At 41.7% G+C, this 25,409-nt stretch overlaps 1 protein-coding gene across 1 annotated transcript; it reads left to right on the top strand.

Moving 5' to 3' along the window:
• Positions 1-193: 193 nt before the first annotated feature.
• Positions 194-24,824, top strand: spag9a (sperm associated antigen 9a). Its single transcript, XM_079177212.1, has 29 exons — positions 194-642; positions 3,719-3,839; positions 5,786-5,856; positions 5,959-6,047; positions 6,273-6,417; positions 9,880-10,009; positions 10,239-10,332; positions 10,427-10,548; positions 13,162-13,219; positions 13,348-13,500; positions 13,617-13,668; positions 13,808-13,938; positions 14,437-14,493; positions 15,670-15,834; positions 16,077-16,206; positions 16,888-16,977; positions 17,085-17,195; positions 17,322-17,508; positions 17,629-17,844; positions 18,044-18,254; positions 18,773-18,889; positions 19,148-19,228; positions 19,314-19,381; positions 19,649-19,797; positions 19,965-20,136; positions 20,247-20,360; positions 21,406-21,582; positions 21,944-22,081; positions 22,494-24,824. The coding sequence occupies exons 1-29, from the start codon at positions 343-345 to the stop codon at positions 22,610-22,612; spliced, it is 3,768 nt and encodes a 1,255-aa protein (XP_079033338.1). The 5' UTR covers positions 194-342; the 3' UTR covers positions 22,613-24,824.
• The last annotated feature ends 585 nt before the right edge of the window (positions 24,825-25,409 follow it).

The raw sequence follows: 25,409 nt of genomic DNA on the forward strand, positions 1-25,409 counted from the left end.
ATCAATATGATTTTTATAGCCACAAGATCAAAGATATATTTCTGTGCTCGAGGGTCTTCGGACTGTGATTTCGGTATTCCAGTGAAACTATGAAGTACAAGCTTTGGAAAAGCATTTGAAGGCAACATGGGACAAGTGAGTGGAAAAAAGAGGAAGACATCCACGTAGCCTCTCTCGCATCGCAGTCGTACGGCCGTGTAATGTCCTCAATGTGTACCGTTACGCTTATTTGATGAAACGCTGCATGCAATTAAGCCGATAGCGGTGTTCACAGTGGCGGGGTAACGCGGAACAACCCACATCGGTCCCGTTTGCTGAAAGGGGGGGAGAGAGGACTATAAAATGGAGCTGGAAGACGGAGTTGTGTACCAGGACGACCCGGGGACATCAGCGATGATGTCTGAGCGGGTATCGGGCCTGGCCAACTCCATCTACCGCGAGTTCGAGAGGCTCATCGGTAAATACGACGAGGACGTGGTGAAGGAGCTGATGCCGCTGGTCGTGGCGGTGCTGGAGAACCTGGACTCGGTGTTCGCGGAGAACCAGGAGCACGAAGTGGAGCTGGAGCTGCTGAAGGAGGACAACGAGCAGCTCATCACCCAGTACGAGCGGGAGAAAGCGCTGAGGAAACATGCAGAAGAGGTGAGTGGAATGGACCTGGCGTAAAAAAAACAACAAAAAAACGGGATGGTCGCCGGGCATCCTCGTGAGGAGGAACGAGGGCTGCTTCAGGTGTTTTGCCCTCCCAGCATCCCTTTTGCGATGACTTAACCTGTGCACGTGGCCGGGGCAGCATCCTGCCCGTCCTGCCACGGAGCTCGTTGGGGATGTAAACAAGGCAGTGTCATGGCTAACGTCAGGCTGAATTGGCCCTCTCTTTGTAGTCGCTGTGTGTCACAGAAGGATGGTCAGTGACACTGTAATCCAAGGATGGGACTTCTGACCCACTGCTTCCATATAAGCATCTTTCTCTGTCAAATCCATCTACAGCCATCAGCTCACCTATTGCATCAGATAGCGAAGTCACTGTCTGAGCCCTGTGAGACCCTGACGGAGTAAACAGCAGGTGATGTGACTCAGCGTTTTGGGGCATCACCATAACATAAGTTTAAAACAACCCCACAGGGATAAGAGGATGGAGACAGACAAGCAGTCAGGAGGATTACACATGTGCTTGTACTGTGATAGGACTCACTACAAGCATCCAACCACAGCTTTACCCAAATTATACCTTATGATGCTCATATTACTGTATTTAGGGTCCTCCACTACCTTTACCCCTGTGCAACGCACGCAAGAAATTAGCCTTTACGTGCAAAACAATGCTCGTTCCTAGTAATGCCAGTACTTGATAGCATTTGTCACTGGTAACTCAAACTCTCAGTTGATAACAAGTCTTTCTGTCATAAATTAGGCTGAGATGATTTGAGGACGAGTAACTCCGCGTGATGTAAACTGACTTTGATTTGTAAAATCTGTGGAGTTGTCCTTTAAATGAACAAATATGAAATCAAGTCAGCATTTGCTGCTACACACAGTTTGATTAAGCAACTAAATGGGTGAAAAGCTGTCACTCGTTGATCAGACACTGCCAACAAACATGACCCCCTGATGTGTGTGTGTGTGTGTGTGTGTGTGTGTGTGCAGGCATGTCTCAGGGATCTTGTGTATTGTCTGGGATATTGCCTAAGATGTGTGTGGTTTAAATGTGTGAGCCTGCCTCCTGGCCCTGAGCTTTTGAATTGAAGGGAAACGTGATGAGACTCAGACCGTCTGTCCCAGCTTGCATTTTTTGACTCGGGGCCTCGGGACAGCAGGGACACTGGCCCCAGTACACTGTGGACACGTAGACCCCTCTGCACACACATTGACAGTGAAGCGGTGTGACAGCCAGGCACACATAAACACTCACACACACACACAAACGCTGCACACTGACAATACTCCTGTATCCTTCACTGTTACAGTAACACATCATGTCAACTGTACAGTAAATGTGTGTACGGGATTGTCCTGGAAAGGAAGAGAAGCTTGTCCCCTCCCCTGAGGAGTAGTGAGCAGCGATACGCTGAGTCTGATGGAGAGGCATGGTATAACTTCCAGGTCATGTGATCCTTTGTCACACACAAGCAGAAAGGGAACTTCCACCAGCTTGCGTTTTTGCTTCCTTTCCCCCTTTTTTTGTAGTGCCTGGGTTTAGAAGTGAAGTCACCTTTCTTCTTCCAGAGGAACTAGATTTTGGTTTTTAGACCTTTTGCTTGCTTGGCCATCGATTGCTTTTTAAATCATGATCAAGATTTCACACAGACACAAAATAGATGGTATCCTCATCCTCCCTGCTCTGTTATTATTGCAACCCTGTTTCCTCCGACCTCCGATGTAATTTGGAGACAAAGACATGAAATTAAACAGTGCAAATTACTTATATTGATGACCGACATTACATTGATTTTGATTAAGTCTGAGGAATCTAGCCAGCTGTTCAGATCATTAAAACTAATTCACAGCTTCTCATTGGTTCCAAACCTGCATGACTGCTGCTTTTTTCTCTCACACGTATCCGGACCATCAATCTGCACACATTACCAGTTATCATCTTCATCACTTTGCCTCATTTATACATTTTCTTATATGTAAATACCTGCAATAAAGTATGACCATAGGGTGGCTGCTGTTGAGATGTCTTGCACTTCAGCTCTACATTACTTAATTATGTATTTGAGCACATTTTTTTTGCACATTTGTTGAACATATGAATTGGGCAAACCTGAGTGCTACATACAAATAAGATGAATTTAATCTGGAGATCATTTCTCATTTAGTTTAGTTTTTCAACCATATAGCGCAAAAATATCAGGCTGCCGAGCAGGCTGTGACATGTCTTTGTACGTCAAGCTGCAGTAGGACTCATGCATCCAGAGGAAGAGGAAGGGCAGCCACATTAGGGCCTTGGCTTGCTCCGCTGGACAGGATGTGGACGCTGACACGCGCTCAGAGGTCCGCCTAGAAGGAAACTGGGAGGAACGGGAATTTCCGAATGAACCCTTAAGTCAAAATCTGATTTAGTCTTTCTTTTGTTTACATCCACGCCATCATGGTACATGTTCTGGAAAGTTACGCCGTCACACATGTCGTCTGTGCTATTATGTAATGCACTGTGTATAGAGCTACAACTATTATTCATAGATTATTTTCATTATTGATCAATCTGTTGATATGTTTTAATTCATCAAATGTTTCTATGAAATGTAGTCGGGGGGGGGGGGGGGGGCTTCCCAGACTTTCAGATGTCTTGTTGTGTCCGACCAACAGTTCATCCTCTCATTGAGAAGCTGTAACCAGAGAATGTTTGGCATATTTTCAACTATTTTGCCTGAAAAATAATTGAAACATTAAATAATTTGCTGATCTTTGATGAATCTAATTGGTTGAGCTGTGTAAAATACCAAATACGTTATTAATCTCATACTAACTTATATGTTGGAAAAGTTGCTAATGCCTTAATGGTTTCAGGTTTTGATTACTTTAGTCACATTAATAATACACACTATTTAGCTCAAGCTCTTATCTTTTTCACTAATATGTTAATAAATGACAAAAAGAAACCTGATTATCCCTTTAACCTGCGTCAGACTACAATGAGTTTTGATGGATTTGGGATGAATCTGACCACGCTCTGTGTTTCTGTTTGTTCTGTTTGTTCTGCGTTCCTGAGCAGAAGTTCATTGAGTTTGAGGACACGCATGAACAGGATAAGAAGGACCTGCAGAACCATGTGGACAGAAAGGAGTCCCATTCGCGGCAACTGGAACTCAAGATCAAGAACTACGCAGACCAGAGTAAGCACGAATGAGATATTATGAATGTCACTCTTCTCACAATCACTGTTCTCCATTGGGTCACGGGGCGACATCCATTCATTGAGATGAAAAATCAGTTGTGACCCAGTAGTATGATCTTTTACTTATCCGTCTGTTCCCATGTACAAGGCGTTTCCTTATTCTCCTCTGCTTTTGCCGTCTCTCTTCATATAATCTTCCTCACTTGTTTGATGTCTCTCTCATGGTTTGTTATGCCTACTTCCTCTCTCTGCACACACACACACACACACTGACTCACACTCTCTTCCTCCCTCTTTGCTGGGGTAACTAACAGTAATGGGATTATAGGATTTCTGTTATTCACGTCCTCGTAATGCGGCAGTGCATTACCGCCCATCTCATTGGTGGATTACGGAATGGAGGCAGAGCGATTGGCTCTCACATTCGGTCTGGTTGGAAAAAGTGGATTCACACTATGACTGGTCTGTGAGAAAATGCCAATATGAATTTCTTTTGTATCTTAACGTTCAGCAGAAACATCAACAAGGCAAACATAAGTGGCTCAATGTTTAGTTTATTCTTGAAAATGAAATGTAACTTGATTTATTTTTACATCACCAAGTATTTCCCGAATTTGGGGAAAGTGGAGATCCTTGAGTGTACTCGCTCCACGCAGCTATTCAGTGGGTTCAATCAACCCGTGGCCACTCCCAGTGAACAGTAAATCATTCATTCATGACTGTATGTTGCAGCACCTGAGCTCATTGTGTCCCGAGTCATCTAGGACAGAGTCCACAGCAGATGATGGGCAATGACAGCTTAGCTCAGATTTCTCTAAGCCATTCTCCTGCTTTGGTCTTGGCTTTATTTTCCCCTTGCTTGGCACTGAAGAGACGAATAATGAATCAGTTTTGTTTTGTTTTTAGGGACATTTGAAGCTCATTTTTATTTTTACCGTCAGATCAGACATCCAGTGATTGTGAGATATGCAACGCTCCTTAAAAATATATATTTTTTTATATCCTCATCAAGCAAAAGGCATCCAACAATGTGATGATGAAGACTTATACATCGGCACATGTCTCACCAGATTTATGACTTTAAAGGTTTATTACGCAGCTCCCACATAGATCAGGGAAATCACACTGTTGGCATTTCTTTAGTGTTGTCTGTGTTATAGAAAAAAATGTCTTTTTTGTGTTGGTGTTAATGATGTTAAACAGCTTTTTAGGGTAAATTAATTATTAATTCAATCAATATCATTGGCTTAATGCTCAGCCGCACAGTGATTTGCCAACCTTGGACAGCACTAATACGAGCACACAGGAGGGATTACTCCTCAGCTATCGCCCCTCTGATTATTTTCTGTATAGCCATTCGCACTTCCCTGCATTACATGTCTCCATCCCCCGGTAATGCCAGAATACACACAAATACAAGGACATCATCATACGACATGCAGAAGCTTTAGCTGCTGTAATTTATAGTGTATATCCGTCTGTGGCAGGAGCTCTCTGTGCGGCTTAGGATAGACCTGACGCGCTAGTAGGGGATTAGGTGTTGTTGTCATTTCATAAATCAGCCCAACATTGAAACCCGTTTCAGTGAGATTACCCCCCTCTGGGTAAGGGGGGAACCGGCAACTCTAAAGCTCATTACATGTATAAACGTCATATCTCGTATGTTTAATCACAGTGTGAAAACGACGATTTGGGGTGTTTTGTGCTCAACTGTGGCTCTGAGCAGTTGCAACCGGTATTCTCCAGGAAGTTACTGGGCCCGGGCAAGAAACAGTCTGGAACATATTTGTGAACAATTTTTACACAGTTTTTATACAAACAAGATATAACATGTTTTTTTCATTTTTTTTCATTTTGCAAATAGTTCATAGACAAAGCATTATCCTTGTCTTATGTCGTGTAAATTAACTTCCTGTATCTGAGCGGTGTTGTATTCCGTTTCAGTCGGCAGGTTAGAAGAACGTGAGTTGGAGCTCAAGAGAGAATACAACTCCCTCCATCAGCGACACTCAGAGGTAAGGGGGAGAGAGAGGATGAGGAAGGAACTATTGTCAAGTTGTTATCAGTAACCACATTGATGACTAGTTTCCTCTTGCTCTTTGGTTTGACTTCTGCAGATGATCCATAACTACATGGAGCATGTGGAAAGGATAAAAATGCAGCAGATAAGTGAGACTTCAGAGTCGAGCGCGGCCGGTCGAATCAGGTAAGACCACAACAGTTGCGTTAAGTTTGTATTAATGCTGCGTTCACGGCGTATTGGATGGATAGCAGAGAATGGCAGCTGATAACTTGCAATCATTCCCGTCATCAAGACCAGGGTTTCTGTTAGAAAAGAATTGGTGCCGGTCTACGTGTCGTCCTGGCAGATTTCAATGTCCCGGACAAATGGGAGAAATTTCGGTCAAGTAGCTTTCTTTTTTCCATCCAGGAGAGAGCGGCCTCTTTCTTTGGGGATCTTCCCATCACCCAGTGGAGCGTCTCTGCTAATCCCCGACTCCCAGGCCAGGGCAGAGACACCGGGCACAGAGGGCTGGAGATTCACTGACCCAGCGCGGTCCAACACTAGCCTCAAGGTAGGCGTGTGGAATGGCTCCTTCGTGTGAGCTTTAATCACAGTAGGTGGAAAATAATGACTTATTCCAATAGACACACAAATAATCTTTGAATGACCGACACGAAAATGCAAAAAGACGACCTGAAGACATGGTAAACTCTGATTTTCCACTCTGAATTATGATGATCTTAAATGGTCATTTCTTTCCCCAACCTGATTCAGATTATGTGGTACCTGAAGATTAAGTGTGCTTTCATCTTTTCAGCTGTTTGATCAAAATGAGTGTCAACCGTATACAAAGCATAGACAAAACAAAATGCATACAAATGGAGAATGATCTGATCGTTTTAATCCCTTTTGAGTGTTTCCTGCCAGTGCTGGAAGATGGAGGAGGTTTGGCTTTGGATCCATTTTAAAAATAGGGAACCTTTGATGAGGCTCGGGCGTGCCAAGGCGTATTTTAGTAGGCGTCTGACAAGGCCATCTCTGTTTTCAGACATCCTCCTCTGTAGCCATTGATGAATATGCAAACGTGTCTGTTCTCCTGGTGCAGCAGTCAAGACGAGATACATCTATGAATACTCGTATTCAGAAAAGATAGACGTTTCTATTGATGCAGGTGCAAATTATAATCCAGAGCTTTATTGTATGACGTGTATTTTTAGTGATTTCAATTCCTGTTAAACTGATTTAAGATTCACAAGTCATTCTTCTAACATAGACGTTATTATGGTTATAGTCACTCGGATGAAATTTAGCTGTTTTTATCCGTAAAACACAGTGAGTGGTACTCAAAATGTTTTTGTGTGTGGGTTATGTCTGTGTCTGTGGCAGTTAGGACCTGGAGGGTGACAATGTTAATTCATCCCACTGCTGCATCTTTGTTAAAACTGGGACATCAGCTCTGTGGCGTGATGCACGATGGGAGTGATGCCGCTGTATGGCTCGCAGCCAGTCACTGAGGGAGAGAAAGACTAGCTGGAATGTGATTAGTCCTTATGCAATCAGTGCTACAGGATGGTTATTGTTGAGCCATACCCTTTTGAACATGAGTGGCTTTGATATGCAGACAGGCTCTTAGACTTAAACAGAGACCTCGTATTTATTTACGGGAGTGCCTCAAATGAAGAGGAACGACAGGTTAATGAGGTGCATATGCCCTATGCCAGGCCTCCATCCACAATAAGAGCATCACATTGTCTTTGAAGCTGGCATAATTCTATTTTGTTTAATTAAACGGGACCTTTAGAAAGCAGTTAAAGGGGCTTAAGTCTACACATTTTAAAATGACAAAAAGGGTGTAGAGTTAGCATCTCTGCTGCAGGTTAGCTGCTCGGGGCAACATTAGCAGAATCTCTGGCCGAACTGCCGACAGTCCAGTTGCATTGTAGGTAATATGTTGGTGTGGGATAAAAGACTATATCTCTGGTTCAGCTGCATCAGTATTGATACCTTTGTAAAAAATTGTCTGTCTGTCCGACAAATCTGTTGTTTATTGTTATGCACCAAATACCAAGCCAAATTCCTTGTATGTGTAACGTACTTCTGACACATTAACAGCTTGGATTCCTGCAGTTCGTATCAGTCCGAGTACAACTTGAAGGTATCTTGGCCGTTGGTTAAACTAAAGAAACAATTTGGTCGGACAGCAACTACTGATATCTGTCAGAAAATTGTGAAAATGACCCACCACAATTTCTGACAAGATGTCGTCAGCAGATAGCTTGTTTTGTGTGACCAACAGTCACAGAAGATAAAGAAAAGCAGCGAATGAACTGGCGAGTTTTACTTGAAAAATGAACTATAAACCGAATATCTAAATAGTTGCATTAACTACTTGTTTCAATCCTACAAATGTTACTACCAGTCACTATTGTAACACAGATTTAATGGGTACATTATGGACAGAAAATGATTAAGAAAAATTATAAATTAAATTATCTTGATTAAAGATGAATCTATTGCTAAACTAGCTAGTTTGAGCTAGCCACATGTGCACACACAGACACACACATCTACAGACACTGTCATAAGATAGTACTGATCCATTCACATTACAGACATGCACACTTTGTTGCGTATGCATTTCATATGAACTGCTTCTGCAAATGTGAGCTTCATTCTTACTCTCCCCCCCCCCAAGCAGTTGGACTTTGTCGACCCCCCAAAGGCAAGGGAGGGTAAGAGTGCGCAGGACTCTACTTGGGGGAAATCACTGGCAGATGACTGCAAGGTAGTTGGATGAGTGGCGGCTGGCGGAAGTGCCAGCAGCACGCCTGCATTGGCTGTGGACAGCACACTGTTTGTGTTTGCGTGTGTGTGGGCTTCAGTAGTCTCCCCCCACTATGCTGTTTCATCATTTCAAACGCGTCGCCTCTCACTTTGTGCATTTATAGACCCTCACTTCACAGACCACCTGCGCTAGATCATGCTACATGCAACCATGTCCTGTGTGAGGGCTTCATTGTTTGGGGTCTTTTTTTAAAAATCTCAAGTGCACACAACAATCAGCTGTGTCGCGAATGGAACTGGTTAATTATTTAAATTATTAACCTTTCAAAATCAATAACAGCGTGGTTGCATCTGGTCTCTATTATTCTTTACCATTAATATGCATGACTTTTATATTTCACATGCTTCTTTGTGAATTTGTTCATTCATGCAGCAGATCTTCAACAGAACTAACATTTTTCATCACTCATTGTACAATAACGTAGCATCACACATACGAATAGTGTCTTTTAATTCTGTATTTGTGTCATACGTTCTAACGTGCAGTCGGTTTATACGTTCAGTCTCTGTGCAGTTTCTTAGTTTTTGAATATCGTGTGGGTTTATGTTGTGTTGTGTACTGGAGGTAGAATGGCAGCTCCCATTGTGGCCATGTTTAATTTCAGTTGATGTCGTGTGGCTCTGTGTTACTCGTCTGTGTTTGTGTCCTACCTCTGTGTTGCTCATGTTATTTCTCTGCATCTGATTGGAAAACTTTCCTCAGTTCATCTGCAACGTAGTTTAGTGTTTCACGGTTCTGTCTTTTTTTGTGTTGATTCATAGTATTTCTGTTAGATTTCCTGATGTTTTAATGAGCTCCAATATCATGGAAAAGAAGCTACTCAGTAGCTTAGTATTTCAAATTATTGTATTTAAGGGATTTAGAGGTAGATTTTCACTTAGAGTTAATCACGGTGCTCTTGCTCTACAAAATGTAAGAGCTGAGAGAAATTGGACTTACGTTTTGTTATTCTACATGTGTAGTGTGTAGTATATGTAGTAAACCTCCAACCCTTTCTAGTTTGTGATTATTTCTTTCAATCTGTCCAACCATGTTAACCTGTTAGATCGTAAACTGTGTTGTTATCTTTGTGGTCCAAATGTGTTCTGTATGTCTTGTTTTATCTCATTTTTGTAAAGTTTCATTTTGCCCCCTGTCTTTGAATAGCTATCTGTAATATCGCTGTACTTAAGCTTCTTTTCATTACAGGAGGAGCTGTCGGACTTCACCGGCTCCAAGTCGGCCTCGCCAATGTCCACCACAGACGCGGTGAAGGGAGATGGGAACAGTAAGAGCACGCAGGTGCAGGCTGCACCGGGGACCAGGTCCATATCAGTGGGTAGGGTCAAACATCATGAAACTGCACAAGTCACTGAATCCCATTCATTAGTCATCTGTCTTAAAGGCCTTCATGCATTTCCTTTCTTTGTTATACACAGTATATGAAGGGTTTGGCATACGGTGTTTGTGCTGTAGAGGTTTTATTTCTTCATTCTGAAAACATCCTAGTTTTTAGATTTTGACTCACTTTCTCTTTGGTATTTTGGCATGTGCTGTGTCAAATGCAGGTTTGCCTGAAAATGAGGAGAGTTCAGATGTGCAGGACATCATTGAGACCACCCCTGAGCTGGACATGGATGCCATTGGATACAAACCCGGCAGGTAGTAAAAAAACAACAACATGCTGTCAGGTCAGTTTTAAACAATGTTTCACCAGGTAGCGTAGCATCACCTCCTGTTCTTGTTCTTCTTCTAGTACTCCTACTAAAGGCATTGAGAACTTGGCATTTGACCGAAACACAGAGTCTCTGTTTGAAGAGCTGTCTTCTGCAGGCACTGGGATCATAGGGGATGTGGATGACGGGGCCGACCTGCTGGGTGAGTAAAAACCTTATCTTCGTTGGAACAATGCAGCACTGAACTGGAGTAAGGCAGCAGCAATCCTGTCAGATACTCTGAATACATTTCATCTGGATTGTGTTGGAATAGTCGGTATGAAATGTCTTTATTCATTGAATTGACTCAATAGTTGTTTAAGTGAATAAACCGTACTGTCCTTCTCTGGTACTTGAGTATTCACAGAACGTAATGAGTTGTTGTGTAAGAGTTTATAATGAGTTGCATGTTGTGTGAAGATTAGGCATGTAAATGTTATTGGTGACAGTTATACCATGGTCATGGAAAATACTTGTTTGTAATTTGCTCACAGGTGTCTATTAAATTCAATTAAATGTACAAGGTAGATACATAAGAGTCAGGGGGGAAACATGGCCAATGGACTTAGGCCCTCTATCCTAAAAAAACGCAGATTGCAACGTATGGCCGTGAAGAAATCAGCCAACAATATCCACTTATCATTAGTTATAGAAGCTATTCTTATTGTTAGCGTCCCTCAGTGTTTCTACCTGGTGGACATCGTGACTATTTATTAATAAAAGATACCTCCTTTTCAGAGGTACAATATGATTAGTTAGTTTTAATTCCAGAATGAAGCTTCCTATGGCAAGGTTATCTAAAAATGATACAGGGATACAGATTTTATGATAGCTGATTTTGAGAAAATAAACAAAATATAATAAGTAATACTTTCTACAATTTAATTTAGATTTAGTCCGTATGGTTCCCTCAGTTTAAACTACAGGCAGCCTAAGCTATGATGCTTAAGATACTTAAACATTTAAGAAATAGATGACAATAATTAGTTAGCCCATCATTTAGTTTTTTTGTAAGTGGCCATGGTATACTCGTACACATGATAAGTTACTTCAAGGTGTCCTGATATTGAAAATAAGACTCTTTGAGAGTCTCAGTGAAAAAACTAATTCTTGTTATCCCTTTTCTAAGTCTGATCTAAATAGTTTTCTCTTCTGTGTTTATGAGTTAAGAAAAGGGGGAAAGTTTAAGGATAATCTTTCTAAGTTACTTTAATTTTTCCATTTGTGAAACGGGTAGGAAGAAATATATTTTGCCACGATTTTTTTTCCAAATATTTTTTTCATCTGCGAAAACCGGTGAAAACAAAGGGTTTAGTGGGTGTTTATTGTTGTAAAACTAATTTCAGCCACAAGAGGCTGAACTGCACCACTACCCTGATGTTCTAAATACTGTCGGACTAAAAGCTAAATATTGTGTGTTAGCAAGTTATGTTAACTTATTGTCATGTCTTTCTTTAGGCATTCACAGGTGAAACAAAAAGTAACGTAGAAAATTATCCGAGCAAAACCTTTTTTTTTCAACTGTTCCCATGATTAAGAAACTTAAAAAGATTTTTCTCGCAAAACATTTTTTACCTTCAGTCAAACTCACAGGGAAGAAAACCATTTAGATCAGACTTCTCTCAGGGCTTCCGTAATTTCTCAATGTGATCAACTAAAATTGTTAATCTTGTCGTATCAGCCAAATGAAATGCATGGTAACCCATATTTCTTAAAAAAAATCCCATAAAGCTGTTTTAATGGCTCTCTACTGCTCTGCTCTGCTAGCAGCTCTTGCTCTACTTGATCGTACTTGTTTTAAACTCATTGTAAGTCCGACAGCTGCTGTTTGCTGCAATGCTACACCACTTGCTTTGGTCCAGCTGTGATACACAGTGTTAGCCGTCTACCCATGTTAACATCACCTCTCTCTCTCCCGTATCTCATCCTCTGGCTTTTGTCCATAATCCCAGTGGAGTACTCTGGTGTGTATGACCTCAAACCTTTCCTTAGCTAAACATTACTCTGTAAACATCCTTGACCTATGCTCATTAGTCACTTTCTGACATATCCGCCATCGTTACCGCTCACAGCTTTTTCTTCATTATGTTTAATAACAGTAGACATACAGTTGGTTCAGGAATGCACAGTTTACATCTTTTAAGCTGCCTACTTTTGACTACTTTGGTGCATGGATGATGGAGTTCAATGCTTCCTTTGTTGGCCTAACTGTTTTCCTTTTACAGCTTGAATTCCTTTTCTGGCCCTTGTATTTTCCTGTTTTTCCTTCTCTGTACTGCTGCAATTGTTTTTATCAACTAGCTTTAGAGACCCAACAGCATCTTCTGCTTGTGTAGTCAACAGCTACAGGTTTAGCTCTGGCTCCTTCATCACTTTGATCATTCCACTGTCTCAAACTATATCCGCATTTCTCTCTCTCTCTCTCTCTCTCTCTTCCCTGTTCTTTCCGCCTGACTTGGATTGCATGGTTTTCTCAGACCTTAGTTTGATTGGTAAGACCCCATCCACTCTATCCATCCTTCTCCTGTCAGTCATGTGACATGTGCTGTGGGCTTGTGTGTTTGTGGTAGTTTCTTGTACCGTGTGTGTGTAACGTACAGTGCTAAATATCTCACGAGGAGATATTTCACATCCTTTGTAGTGCCTTGTTGTATTTTAAGTAAGACTTATTTAAAGTGCTATATCTTAATCTGTAGTGCTTGTGTGTTCACTGCTTTAGCTGGTTGTCAAACTGTTTTTTATGTAATAAAACTCTTTCATCATCAACTCTGTTAAGGAATGGGCCGGGAAGTTGAAAATCTCATTCAGGAGAATTCACAGCTGCTTGAGACAAAGTAAGTACATCATTAAATGTGTTTTTGTGTCTTGACTTTGATATGTGATACCTTCGTAATCTCCCTGTTAAAATGTGCCGGCAGTATCTTACAAGTGTACTAAAATGCCCTCGTTCCCGCCTGTCCAGGAATGCTCTGAACGTGGTGAACAAAGACTTGATATTGAAGGTGGACGAGTTGACCTGTGAGAAGGAGATGTTAGAGGGAGAGATGGAGGCTGTGCTGCAGGCCAAGACCAAGCTGGAGGACAAGAACAAAGAGATAGAGGAGGAGCTCAAAAAGTAGGTTAACTACTGTGCTTGTTGTAATAATGATAGAATGACAACAGAACACAGCGACATGCTTTGATTTAATTACATTTTATATCTTTGCGAGTGTAATAAATGGTCTTTTCCAGAGTGCGACTGGAGATGGAGGAAGTGAAACACAAAACTAAAGAGGAAGAAGATGTGAGTATTCTTCACTTTTACAACAATGTCCGAAGCTGCAGACCTCTTGTGTGTATAATATATATATACACAAACAGTATGTTTGATGTGGCTGTATTTCTGTGTGGTCATGTGTGGGTTTACTTGTGTGCTACCCCAGAGTGATGTACCTACAGCGCAGAGGAAGCGCTTCACCAGAGTGGAAATGGCCCGAGTGCTGATGGAAAGGAACCAGTACAAAGAGAGACTGATGGAGCTACAGGAAGCTGTGCGGTGGACGGAGATGATCAGGTACCGAACACCTGGCTGCAAATCAACACTTGCGCATAACCAGTTTTTGTTTATATTAAGGTAACTGTTGGAGTATTTCATTTCACCAGGCGGTGTTAAAGTCTCTCTAAATCCTAATTAATATTCATCACTTAAACTTAATGCCAGTGTCCACTTGTGAGAATGATGTCGGCTGTTTTCTTATCAGCTGAAGTCATTAATCTTCAACACCAGTGAAAACATCTCTGATCAAAAGGACACAATGAACATGGAACATTGGGTATTTTATTTCTTATGAATTGATGAAGTTAGATGGTGTTGCTGCTGTAGACAAGACTAATGCAACATTTTTCAGTATTAGTGTTTCACACACAAAACGGATGATTACAATAACGACATATCAGCCAAAAAACGTAACAGATTTCATCCTTTTAATGTGAAAGACGGTTGGACGTCCTCAAACCGTGTGTCTTCAAGCTGTCAACGGGTAACGTGATATCATCTTGTCCTCTTCTTTAGGGCCTCGAGAGAAAATCCAACACTCGCAGAAAAAAAGAAATCCAGCATCTGGCAGTTGTAAGTCCTCTCAAATGTACTTTTTTTTCCTTTAACTATCTTTGTCAGGGCATTCATTTTGACAGCCTATAGAGGTCAACTGCTGTGACATTTTCTCTCAACTTTCCAAATACATTTTCTTCTCTTTTCTCGGGATGTGCAATTGAATTGGCAGCATTGGGTAAAGATGGTTTAATAAACATTCCTCCAGTCAAACCTCTCTTTTTTTCCCTCCATTGACACAGAACTGCTCCTCCATTACAAATGGATTCAACTTTGATGTGTCTTTATCCATAATGTTTTCTCTCCGAGCAGTGCATCAGTTGTCGTTATCACAAACTGCTCAGACATGACTCTCCTTGTGCCCCCGGGCTTTTCTGTCTCCTGCCTGCTGTGTGCGTTGGTTGATGTTTTCCGACTCTGTCTGCTCATAGGGAGCTTAAGAGCGACAGAGTTCCCCCTGCAGCCTAAATACATGTACACGTCTGTCTTAAGTCAGGTCGTACCGTCAGATCGGTAGGCTTTATTTTTGTATTTTAAGGGATTTTTAACAGATTTAGCAGATGTGTTCTCCTTGTTTAATCTGGGTAATTTGAGTAGACCTCTAGAAATATTGACTGAAAATGTTAAGCTGTAAGGTAAAACCTCACGTGTTCAGCACAAATAGTCGCACATAAATCACTGGAGACACATTCAGGTTTCAGTCATTCACGTTCAGTCTGCTATGATTTGGATGAAATGTGTTTATGTATTTAATGGAATGTTTTCTACATTGTTTAGTTAATATGGAAACGATGATTTGAACATCAATTAGACATCAATATTATTTTCTAGCTTTTTTTAGAACTGTGATGTTTTTATCTTTTTATTCAGACTTTTTCCTACACATTCAAAATGGTTGGATTATACTTAAGTATAAAATTATCTCACTTGACACTTAAGATAGTGTTGATACTTGGTGCTAAAGACACGGTGTGGTTAGTGCTTAAAAAGGATTGACGTTCAATGCCCATTCACAGTCGAATGTGATAGGAACTGCTCAGCTATTCACGACTCCCAGCATGCTCTGCGTCACTGTTCAGTAAATGTTGGTGCCCTTGGTTGTCTGGTTGGTTGGTGACTCCCTACCTTGCTTTTTCCCTGCTCTCCTGTCTGCTCTGTTTCCCTCTTGGCTTTCTGTAACTTTGCCACCTGCAGCTTCAGCAGACTGTTTAGCTCCTCCTCCAGTTCCCCGGCTATAAAGAAGGTGGAGTCCCAGTCCAACATGAAATACAACGCCCCGGGCAGCATGGTGAAGAGGAGCAGCACCTTCTCCCAGTTCCCAACAGAGAAGTCAAAGACGTTTGACTTCCTTAATGAAGAGTGAGTAACAGAGTCAATGACTGTGAGTTTGGTGTATTTGATCAAGGGGAACATGTTGACACAAACCACAAACCCTTAATTATTGCATTTTTATCATCAGAGATTTTTTTTCTAAAGCAGTTCAAGCCATTTGGGTTTGATTTCCATCACGACTCATTCCAAAAATATTTGTAGGAATATTATTTTCACCGAATGGCTCGCAGTAATCTGATGACATTTCTCTCTCTTTGCACGTCTTGTAGAAAGGACCTGTGCAGCTCGCCATCGCGTAAAGAGCAGAAGAGAGCCCAGTACAGACAGGTCAAGGCCCACATGCAGAAGGAGGATGGACGAGTCACTGCACACGGCTGGAGCCTGCCCAGCAAATACAAGGTAGGGAATTAAGGTTAGAATAGGACTCAAGTAAGAGAGAATATGGCTTTTTTTCATTTGATAATGATCAAGACTGTCAGTTTTGACCATGCGATTATGTCACGGTACCAGTGACACGAAAATGAACATTGTAAATGTTTATGTACAGTGTAATTTACTCATGAGCACAGCTGACATTTATTTCTGCTGGGCCTTTATAAGCTCTCTGTCCATGTTCCTGCAACCCCCCTAAATATAAACCACCCTTTCATATCAGGAAGTGACTCATAACTCTTGATATCAGGAAGTGTGAGTCATGCCGAATCTAAAAACATGTGTATGATGTAAATTGTGAGTATTTGAATATTCTCCCCTCTGGCTTCACAGCTTGAAGACCCCCGACATAATCTACAATGAAACATATGAGAGCTATTCTGTCTACAAAACAGACAAAAGAAACAAAGGGTTAATTTCAACCTAGTATCTGTAAGATTTGATTCAAATTGGAATCAGCCTTCTGAAAAACGTTCACAGCTCAAAGACATTTTCTGGAGACCATATCACTACTGCAGATGGTAACCGTGTGCAGAATGTTACAGAGACTTCAAGCTGTGTTGACTATGTTGCCTTTTTGTCTAAATTTGGGTGAGAATCTGTTGTAATAGCATGTTTCCTTTGTATGTGCCGGTGATGCCCCGACAGGTGGCAAATGGTGAACAAGTGGAGAACAAAATGAACCTACCTGTACCGGTATACTTGAGACCTCTGGATCAGAAAGATGCTTCTATGAAGGTACATAAGCCAATACCTAGATGACACTTGGATATAAGCAGCGTACTGTGTTTTTTAATACTAAAGAAAATCTGATATTTATAATGTCTTCTCTCTCTGTTCCCCAGCTGTGGTGTGCTGCAGAGGTCAACCTATCTGGCGGAAAGACATTACCAGAGCTCATGAAACAGACGAAGGGTTCTCAGAGTAGTCTGGACCAGTTGGAGCAAGAGAGTAAGGTAAGCGTAAGATATTTAAGGAAGAGGTGTTGCTCCTCGTAAAGCCAGTGAGTTCAGAGAGTTCTTTAAACTATGGTTTAGATTCTGTCGAGGCTGTTGGCTGATTTAGTTCCCCCCCCCCGTAAGGATCAGGAGAAAGGGGAGCAGGAGAAGGAGCTGGTCCTTCAGGATGAGATGTCCAGTAGGGTGTGGGTGTGCACCAGCACCCACTCCTCCACCAAGGTTATGGTGCTGGACGCCATTCAGCCCTCTGACTTACTCGACAGCTTCTACGCCTGCAACACCCACGTCGTCTGCATTGCCAGCGTGCCAGGTAGGCTGAGTGGTCACATTGGTTGTTTGTGTGGGATGGATGAGTGGTTTTCTTTGTCCTCCTCATCCATGACTGCATCATTTATTTTCTTTTTCTTTCATGTGTGTTGTCTTTTAACAGGTGTGTTGGAGACCGATTATTCGGCAGGCGAAGAGGTACCACAAGACCCGGAGGCTGGCCAAGGTGACGGGGTGTCACTGGCCGGCAGTGTGGCCAGCGTGGGCTCAACGGGCAGCGATGGGCCCATGGCAGCAGAGGGGACCACCGCCATTCCCCAGACAGCCATTGCAGGTGTCACCGATCAGCCGCCTGAGCACAGTGGCATCTCTAGCTCAGGTGCAGTAGATTTCTACTGACAAAAATGCTTTAATAGAGTATGTCGTTATTTGTTGTACTGCTAGCATCAAACACAACGGTGGCCAACAGCTACAACTCCACCAGGAGGCTTCATCTTTGTCATACAGGTTATCCACCCAAACCTTCCCGTATCACTCATTTACCCTCTGATCAACCCTGTGATCCTCAATGCCCACAGTTGAGCTGTCCAGAGAGACCAGTCCAGCAGAAGACAACGTTCCCACGGCGGAAGAGGCAACGGAAGCAACGGAGGCTACCGCTGGCGTGGGCGAAGAAGGAGAGGAGGACCAGGGAGCGGATCCAAACCAGCCAGGAATCTACACGGAGCATGTGTTCACCGACCCACTGGGGGTGGGACCCACTGACTCCCCTTCTGCTCACGCACAGAGGTGAGCAATGATGTTCTAGATTATCTCTTCTGTAATTGTTTGGTTTTAGTAGTTACTAATATGTGCAGAGGTAGGATCGCTTTTCTTATGAAAGGTTTTTCAAATTGCAAATCGCTATGATTATTTTTTGGATTAGTACAAAAGTAATGTTCTGCCCGATGCAAAAGTCCCCCATTTATTAGAAAGAGGCTAAAACTCCCCTTTTGCTTTGTCTTTCATGATTCTACAGCAAAAACACGTCAAAAAACTAAATTAGCTACAGTAGTTTATGATGTATACTACTCTTATACTACTATCAACTATTATACATAAGACACAAGTATACTATAGTGTTTCCTCCCCTGTTAGACATTGGATATTAATTAAACAAGGAGAGGATATTTAGCTTATATAGGAAATGTTAAGAACAACCCTGGCAACATTGATATATACATGGTATTTAAAGAAGTCTGAACTTGTCACAAGTGTTACAGTTATTGCATTAGAACAATTTGAATTTTCTACCTTCTGTGATGCAGGGGCTGCGGACATGATGGCGAGACTTCCTTCCCAGAAGACTCGGACCCATCAGATGGGGAAGTCCTGAGGATGAGCAGCGCTCTTCCCACCATGTGGCTGGGAGCTCAGAATGGATGGTGAGCAGGACAACAGCCACTAGAGGGCAGCAGCAACATATAAGGGCTGGCACGCACTCAACACCTATAATGTGTTTATTGCATCACTGAAGATCAAGTCTGTTTTAATCCAATGGTGGTTCTTTTATTGTCAGCATATTATACTTAGTTATACTTTCACCAGCTCTATTTTTCTCGTGTAGTTTGAAATCCACTCCTCATAAGCCAGCGCTGCACTCTGATCAACATTTCTTCATCTCTCTGTCTCTCCCTCTCAAGTCTTTATGTGCACTCGTCTGTGGCTCGATGGAGGAAGTGTCTTCACGCCATCAAGCTGAAAGACTCCATCCTCAGCATAGTGTGAGTACAAAGTCAGTTGTACCTCAAATTCTGATTTATACCTACAGGAAAACATGTGTAAAAAGAGCGTGTTTATGTGTTACAGGCACGTTAAAGGGAGAGTCCTGGTAGCTTTGGCTGATGGGACATTAGCAATTTTTCACAGAAGCATTGGTGAGTCTGGGTTAGCGCTCATTGTGGTAAGACACCTTGTGGTTTAGACGTGCAGAATTCAGAACATTTCAGTTTTTGGTATGAATCTAAATCCACCGCACTGTCACTGTTATTTTGACCATATTTTGTATGTTTGTAAATCAAATCAATTTACTAGGAAGCTCAGAATATTAGAAGATGTTGAATATTTTGTATAGTGTTTATACTGTTGGATGCCAATCTACAAAGATCCTAGATTATCTTGCATTTTTTGTTTCTCCCATGCAGACGGTCAGTGGGATTTAACCAACTATCACCTGTTGGATCTGGGCCGGCCTCACCACTCTATCCGCTGTATGACAGTAGTCCATGACAAGGTGTGGTGCGGTTACAGAAACAAGATCTATGTCATCCAGCCGAAGGCCATGAGGATAGAGGTACAGCTGTGATTATAATTAATAAATGTTTTCCAAACCAGCAAAATATTGCATAACCTGTCTTATGGTAACATCTGAAAATCCTACATTTAACGTTTCTATAATATTTTTCTATAATATTCTAACGTCTAAACCAACCATCATCTCGTTCTCTCATGTCTGAGCAGAAGTTGTTTGACGCTCATCCTCGCCGGGAGAGTCAAGTGCGGCAGCTGGCCTGGGTTGGAGACGGTATCTGGGTGTCCATCCGGCTGGATTCAACTCTACGCTTGTTTCACGCCCACACCTACCAGCACCTCCAGGACGTGGACATCGAGCCCTACGTCAGCAAGATGTTGGGTACGCATACCAACTAGTCATTTCTCTCTTCTCTGACTTTTATCTCACCAGACCATGTTTTTTTTTTTTTGAAACGGTCAACAAGTGTGTGTTCTGTGTGTGTGATGCAGGTACGGGTAAACTGGGCTTCTCCTTTGTGAGAATCACAGCTCTGGTGGTGTCCTGCAGCCGACTCTGGGTTGGGACAGGAAACGGGGTCATCATCTCCATCCCGCTCTCTGAAGGTATCACACACCTCAGGTTTACCACATACAACAGACTCCTGAACATTTGTTTTCATAAGGCTATAGCACAGCATAAACGTTAAACGGATACAATCTGTGAGCTTTAGAGGCGTCAGTAGGTGGATGTTGCTGTCTGTGGACAGAAACTATCTGTTTCCTTTGTGTTAACCTAACTGGCTGCTGGTGGTATCTTCATGTTTACCGTACAGGGATGAAAGTGGAATCAATCATCAAGCTCTTAACAAAAAAAATAAATAAGCGAATTTCCCAAAACTATTTATTTAAGACAAAAGCTCACTTTGGCATACGTTTAACCGAACCTTTTTAACCTGCCTTTAAGTCAAGGCTGCCATGCATCTCTCCTCACTGTGTATCTGTGTGTTAGATATTTCTCTCACGTCGTCGTTACCACTCAGGAGATACTTGTTGAATAAAATATAACCGGGTTGCCATGGATACAGGTCTTACAGTCACCTTGTAACGCACACGACACTGCTTGTGTAATATAACAACCTTTTTTTTTATCATGTATGCTCTATATTCTTCCTTTTCATCTTTTCCTCTTCTGTGCAGTTCACTCTCCTTTTATTTCTGTTTGCTCTTCTTGTAGTGTTCAACCTCTAGCTTCTCTCCAACAGCCTCTCTTTTTGCTTGGATGTCTCACTTTATTTATGTTTTTAAAAACAATGAGATCAAACAGACATGAACCCACAGACGGCTCTGCTGTCAGTGTGTGTGTGTGTGTGTGTGTGTGTGTGTGTGTGTGTGTGTGTGTGTGTGTGTGTGTGTGTGTGTGTGTGTGTGTGTGTGTGTGTGTGTGTGTGTGTGTGTGTGTGTGTGTGTGTGTGTGCTTCAGTGAGCCGTTAACACTGATGACTTTTCAGCCTTTTGTCAGAGACTGAGATTCGATTGTTTCACCCCAGACCTCACCTTTTGTCTTTTGCGAAGCCGCCTTCACCCACCGCTGACCTTCTTGTGCAAAACCTAGATAATATGCACCATGCGACATCGGTAGCTTTTACACATTTTTTTTCTTACTCTGCAGCCAACAAGACAACGGGAATAGTGCCAAATCGGCCCGGCAGTGCTGTACGGGTTTACGGTGATGACGGTTCAGACTGTGCCATGCAAGGCAGCTTTGTGCCGTACTGCTCCATGGCCCACGCCCAGCTGTGTTTCCATGGACATCGAGATGCTGTCAAGTTTTTTGTCACAGTGCCAGGTAAGTGTTGAAAAAAGGGCAGAAATAGTGACAAGTGCTGCAAAATGAATAACTATTAAAACATTGAAATTGCCAGCCATATGTTTGGGTCAAATTACTGTATGTTAGTAATTAACTTATTATTTAAATAGATTTAAACTAATCAGCAAATATTTTGATAATTGATCAACTGTTTCAGTCATTTTTAAAGCAAAAAAGCACAAAAAGACTTTTCATAGACTAAACAATTAACCAAGAAAATAATCTGCAGATGAATTGATTATGGTGTTAGTTGCTCTGAGCATCTATGCATCTTTATTATGCACAATAAAAATAGCAATTGTTTCCTGATTACAGCTTTTTTGGGCCTTTTTTGTCACAGGTCAGGCGATGCCCCCTCCAGGCAGTGCAGATTCAGGCTCTGATGACCCTCCATCTGAATCCTCTGACACGGCAGCCTCTGAGCCTAAAACATACCTGGTCATGAGTGGAGGCGAAGGCTACATTGACTTCCGAATGGGTGAGTATGTCACACCACTGACGAAACACAGATGTAGTTCAAAGTGCATTGACTTCGGTGGAGCCAACGAGTAGCTTTCTATTTTCCCCTTAGTGAAATGTAAAATACAAAAGACTGCATTTGAATCCACATAAAAGTAATGCAGCTGTTTACTGTACAGTCTCTCTTAAAGGGCCAATGTGTAGCATTCAGGATCTATTGGTACAATTGACAAACAGTCACGTTTTCGCCTGGGCCACCGTCGTTCTCTTACAGGCTTAGCACACGGAGAAGTTTAAGTTGGTTGCAATCTGGAGTAGATGCAGCCAATCCCTCCACACTGGACCTTTTTTAAAGCTGGTTCAAAGGCCCAATGTCGTCCCTGTGACCCACCTGGTATACTGTTTGTTTGACTCATCGTCCTCCTCCTCAGGTGATGAAGGCGGTGAGTCGGACGGTTTATCAGAGCCAACAGCCAGCCAGCAGTCCCCACCTACCAAGGCCGAGCAGAGCCACCTCATTGTCTGGCAGGTCACAGCCTCCCATGATTGAAAAAAACTAATCAGACTGTTGTGTCAACGCCAGGGCCGCCCACCAAACCCCTGCATGTCCTTCTCAACATTTTTTATTTGATATTATTGATTGTTCTTAATGCCTGAGTAGTTGACTACTTTGTAAAAGAAAACCAATTATTTTTAGTCCATGTTTTGTACAGTTTATTCTTTATGAATTTGAATTAGGTGAAGTTTATGTTAACTTTAAGAATCCGTCCAAGTGTTCCCTTCTGCTGGGTTGCATGTTGGAGAGCCGGTGCGCACTAGAAAAAGGCCTAGTTAACTCAACTGAAGTTGTGGGCATAGTTTGATCAGGTAAAGAATGGAAGTCGGTCTCCCAAATGTTAAAGAGATGTGAAAGATAAAAGGGAAAAGCGCTTAAAGCAGTTTGGCAGTCATTGAAAAGGAGCAGAAGTATATTTTATATGACACACATAAGACTTTTACATTTGTAAACCACGTGTATGTATGTGTGAACATCAGGTGTGTGTATGCATTCACTGAGCATTTTTATTATATTAACCATTAGGGCTGGGTGTCAAAATATGTTACCTACAAGTCAAAATGTATACAAAATTCCAAAAGGTTAAATTTATTGAGCGTGTTGACAGAGGCTAACTACTCTACTGTACGGTCTGATTATTAGAAAAGCTGCTTGCACGTACCAGTGGTTTATTAAATGTGCTTTTATTCAGCAAAAGTTATAGGATAAAACACTTTGAGGGGTTTCATTAATATTGAATGACACTGAGCCCTGTTTGCCACAGGTTTATGTTTTATGACATGAATAAATGTCCAAGCAGTTTGGGTCCTGCTACTAATCAGAAGAACCGGCCTACTGTACTTCAGGTTAGCATTAGCCTGCGTGGGGAACACCCGTATCCTCGTCCAAGTGTGTGTGTGTGTGTGTGTGTGTGTGTGTGTGTGTGTGTGTGTCTGCACGGACGTTTTGAAGCTAAACCGTCGACTGTCGTGTGAAGAAAATCTGCCTGTGCCACCAGATTGGTGCTTCCTGTTTGCTTCAGCTCATTGGCACTTTAAAATGTTAGATGTTAGTCGCTTGAGGTTTGGAAGAACACCCAATGTACACTACAATACTGTGTGCTCACCGTATGAAGGGAACAAAATGTACAAATATCTGTAGCGATGTGTCACCCCAGTAACCAAAGGACGAAAGAAGACGCACCGTGAAACTGACTATTTCATTATTTTCATCTTTTCCGACATAAAACGTCCTGTCAGTCTAATAATTTGAGGGTATACATGTGTATATTCAGGGCGTTGTCCTTTTTGGGAAATAAGCTTGAATAAGGGAATCTGACTAAAAATATAATTTTTGTGTGGCACCTACTAATGGTTATGCACTAAAGGGAGTTTCTCCTGATTGCTTCATCATTCCTTCTTTTGTTGTTACAAATACATGTTGAGGCCTGGAAGCCAATTATTGTCATTTTCTTGGTTATTTTGTGTTTTGAATTCATGTGTGAGACACTTTTATGAAGTATTTTGATGATGACTGTAACAGATAGCAGGATACCAACATTAAGCAGGTGTTTTAATTTGTTTTTATATCTGACAAGTTGGGCCAAGATTGGTCTTCAATCCATTTCAAAATAGTGATTTCTATTTTGTTTTTGCCATTCCAGTATTTATTTCCTTAGTTAACGAGCCTCTCTGGGTTCAGAATGTAACTTTCTACATGAGCAAAATAAATTGGGAGGCTATTGTAAACAAAATAGTCCAATGAGTTTACGTGATTGTTAATAATGGTCAAATAAAGGAAATTAATGTAATCATGTGGGACATTTTTGATAAACCATGAAATCAAAGTGTGCAAACAATAACTTGATGGTTTTAGAACAACACATTCATGTACTAAGCTATGCATGTTTGTTTTTTTTAAAAAGGACACTGCTATGTTTTCAGCTAAATCAGTTTATTGCCACCGTTTTGGGTGGGGTGGATGTCTATCCATGTGTTTGTGTGTACAGTATGTGTAGGAGTTTGAACGCAAGACACATTTGTCCGTGTGTGTTTGATTTTGGAAATTTGTGGTGTATGTGTGCTCACTGTATGTTCATCTGTAATACTTCAGAGACTGGTCAGATTTACCCGTTGCACCGGGCTTCTCTGGACGTGGTTCCTCCTGGTCAATGTTTGCTAAAACAGCATCATAGCCTTATTTTTAACAATCTATTAAACTCAATTTCATGGACACGTTTCTGTAATCGTGTGTCTGATTGTTGTACAATTTTATTTTTCCCGCTTAAAGATGTGACGGTGTGTTTAAGACCCTGAAAGGCTATTTTCTCAATCAGCTTGTTGCTATGAGTAATGGGCTCCTACATGAACTAAAATGTTCTGACAAAGTGTTCTTTCAGTGCTTTTTTCACAGGTTTTATGTGGACGGGGTTCCATTTGGAAAAGATGATGTCATGTTCGTCTGTGCACCAATCAGTCTGCAGAATTGTTTCTAAGCTGCATTTACTAAATTCCATCACATTACCTACTGCATTTATTAAGATGGTCAAATGACAAATACTCAGTTTAGAATTTAAGATATTAGAGTTTATCAACCAAAGACTGACATTGTAATGCTCATTATTTTAAAGCATAAATAATGTAATCATATAACCACCAGATGGTGCTGTATGTCTATGGTCACATTTAAATAGGATTTTTTAGGCCATTGTGTAATGACAGAGGCTTCATTGAAGACCAAGCTTTAATAATGTGCGCTTTATTCCATCATTCTGTTTACAGCTCATGGGAACTCTGCATGTTGACTTTTTATA

This window comes from Pholis gunnellus, assembly GCF_910591455.1.
Source record: "Pholis gunnellus genome assembly, chromosome: 17".
Classification (NCBI taxonomy): domain Eukaryota; kingdom Metazoa; phylum Chordata; class Actinopteri; order Perciformes; family Pholidae; genus Pholis; species Pholis gunnellus.

Coding starts and splice junctions, on each gene's coding strand:
- spag9a (XM_079177212.1), top strand. CDS start 343: ATGGAGCTGGAAGACGGAGTTGTGTACCAGGACGACCCGGGGACATCA. Junction 13,220..13,347: donor TCACAGCTGCTTGAGACAAA/GTAAGTACATCA, acceptor CCGCCTGTCCAG/GAATGCTCTGAACGTGGTGA. Junction 13,939..14,436: donor CGGTGGACGGAGATGATCAG/GTACCGAACACC, acceptor CCTCTTCTTTAG/GGCCTCGAGAGAAAATCCAA.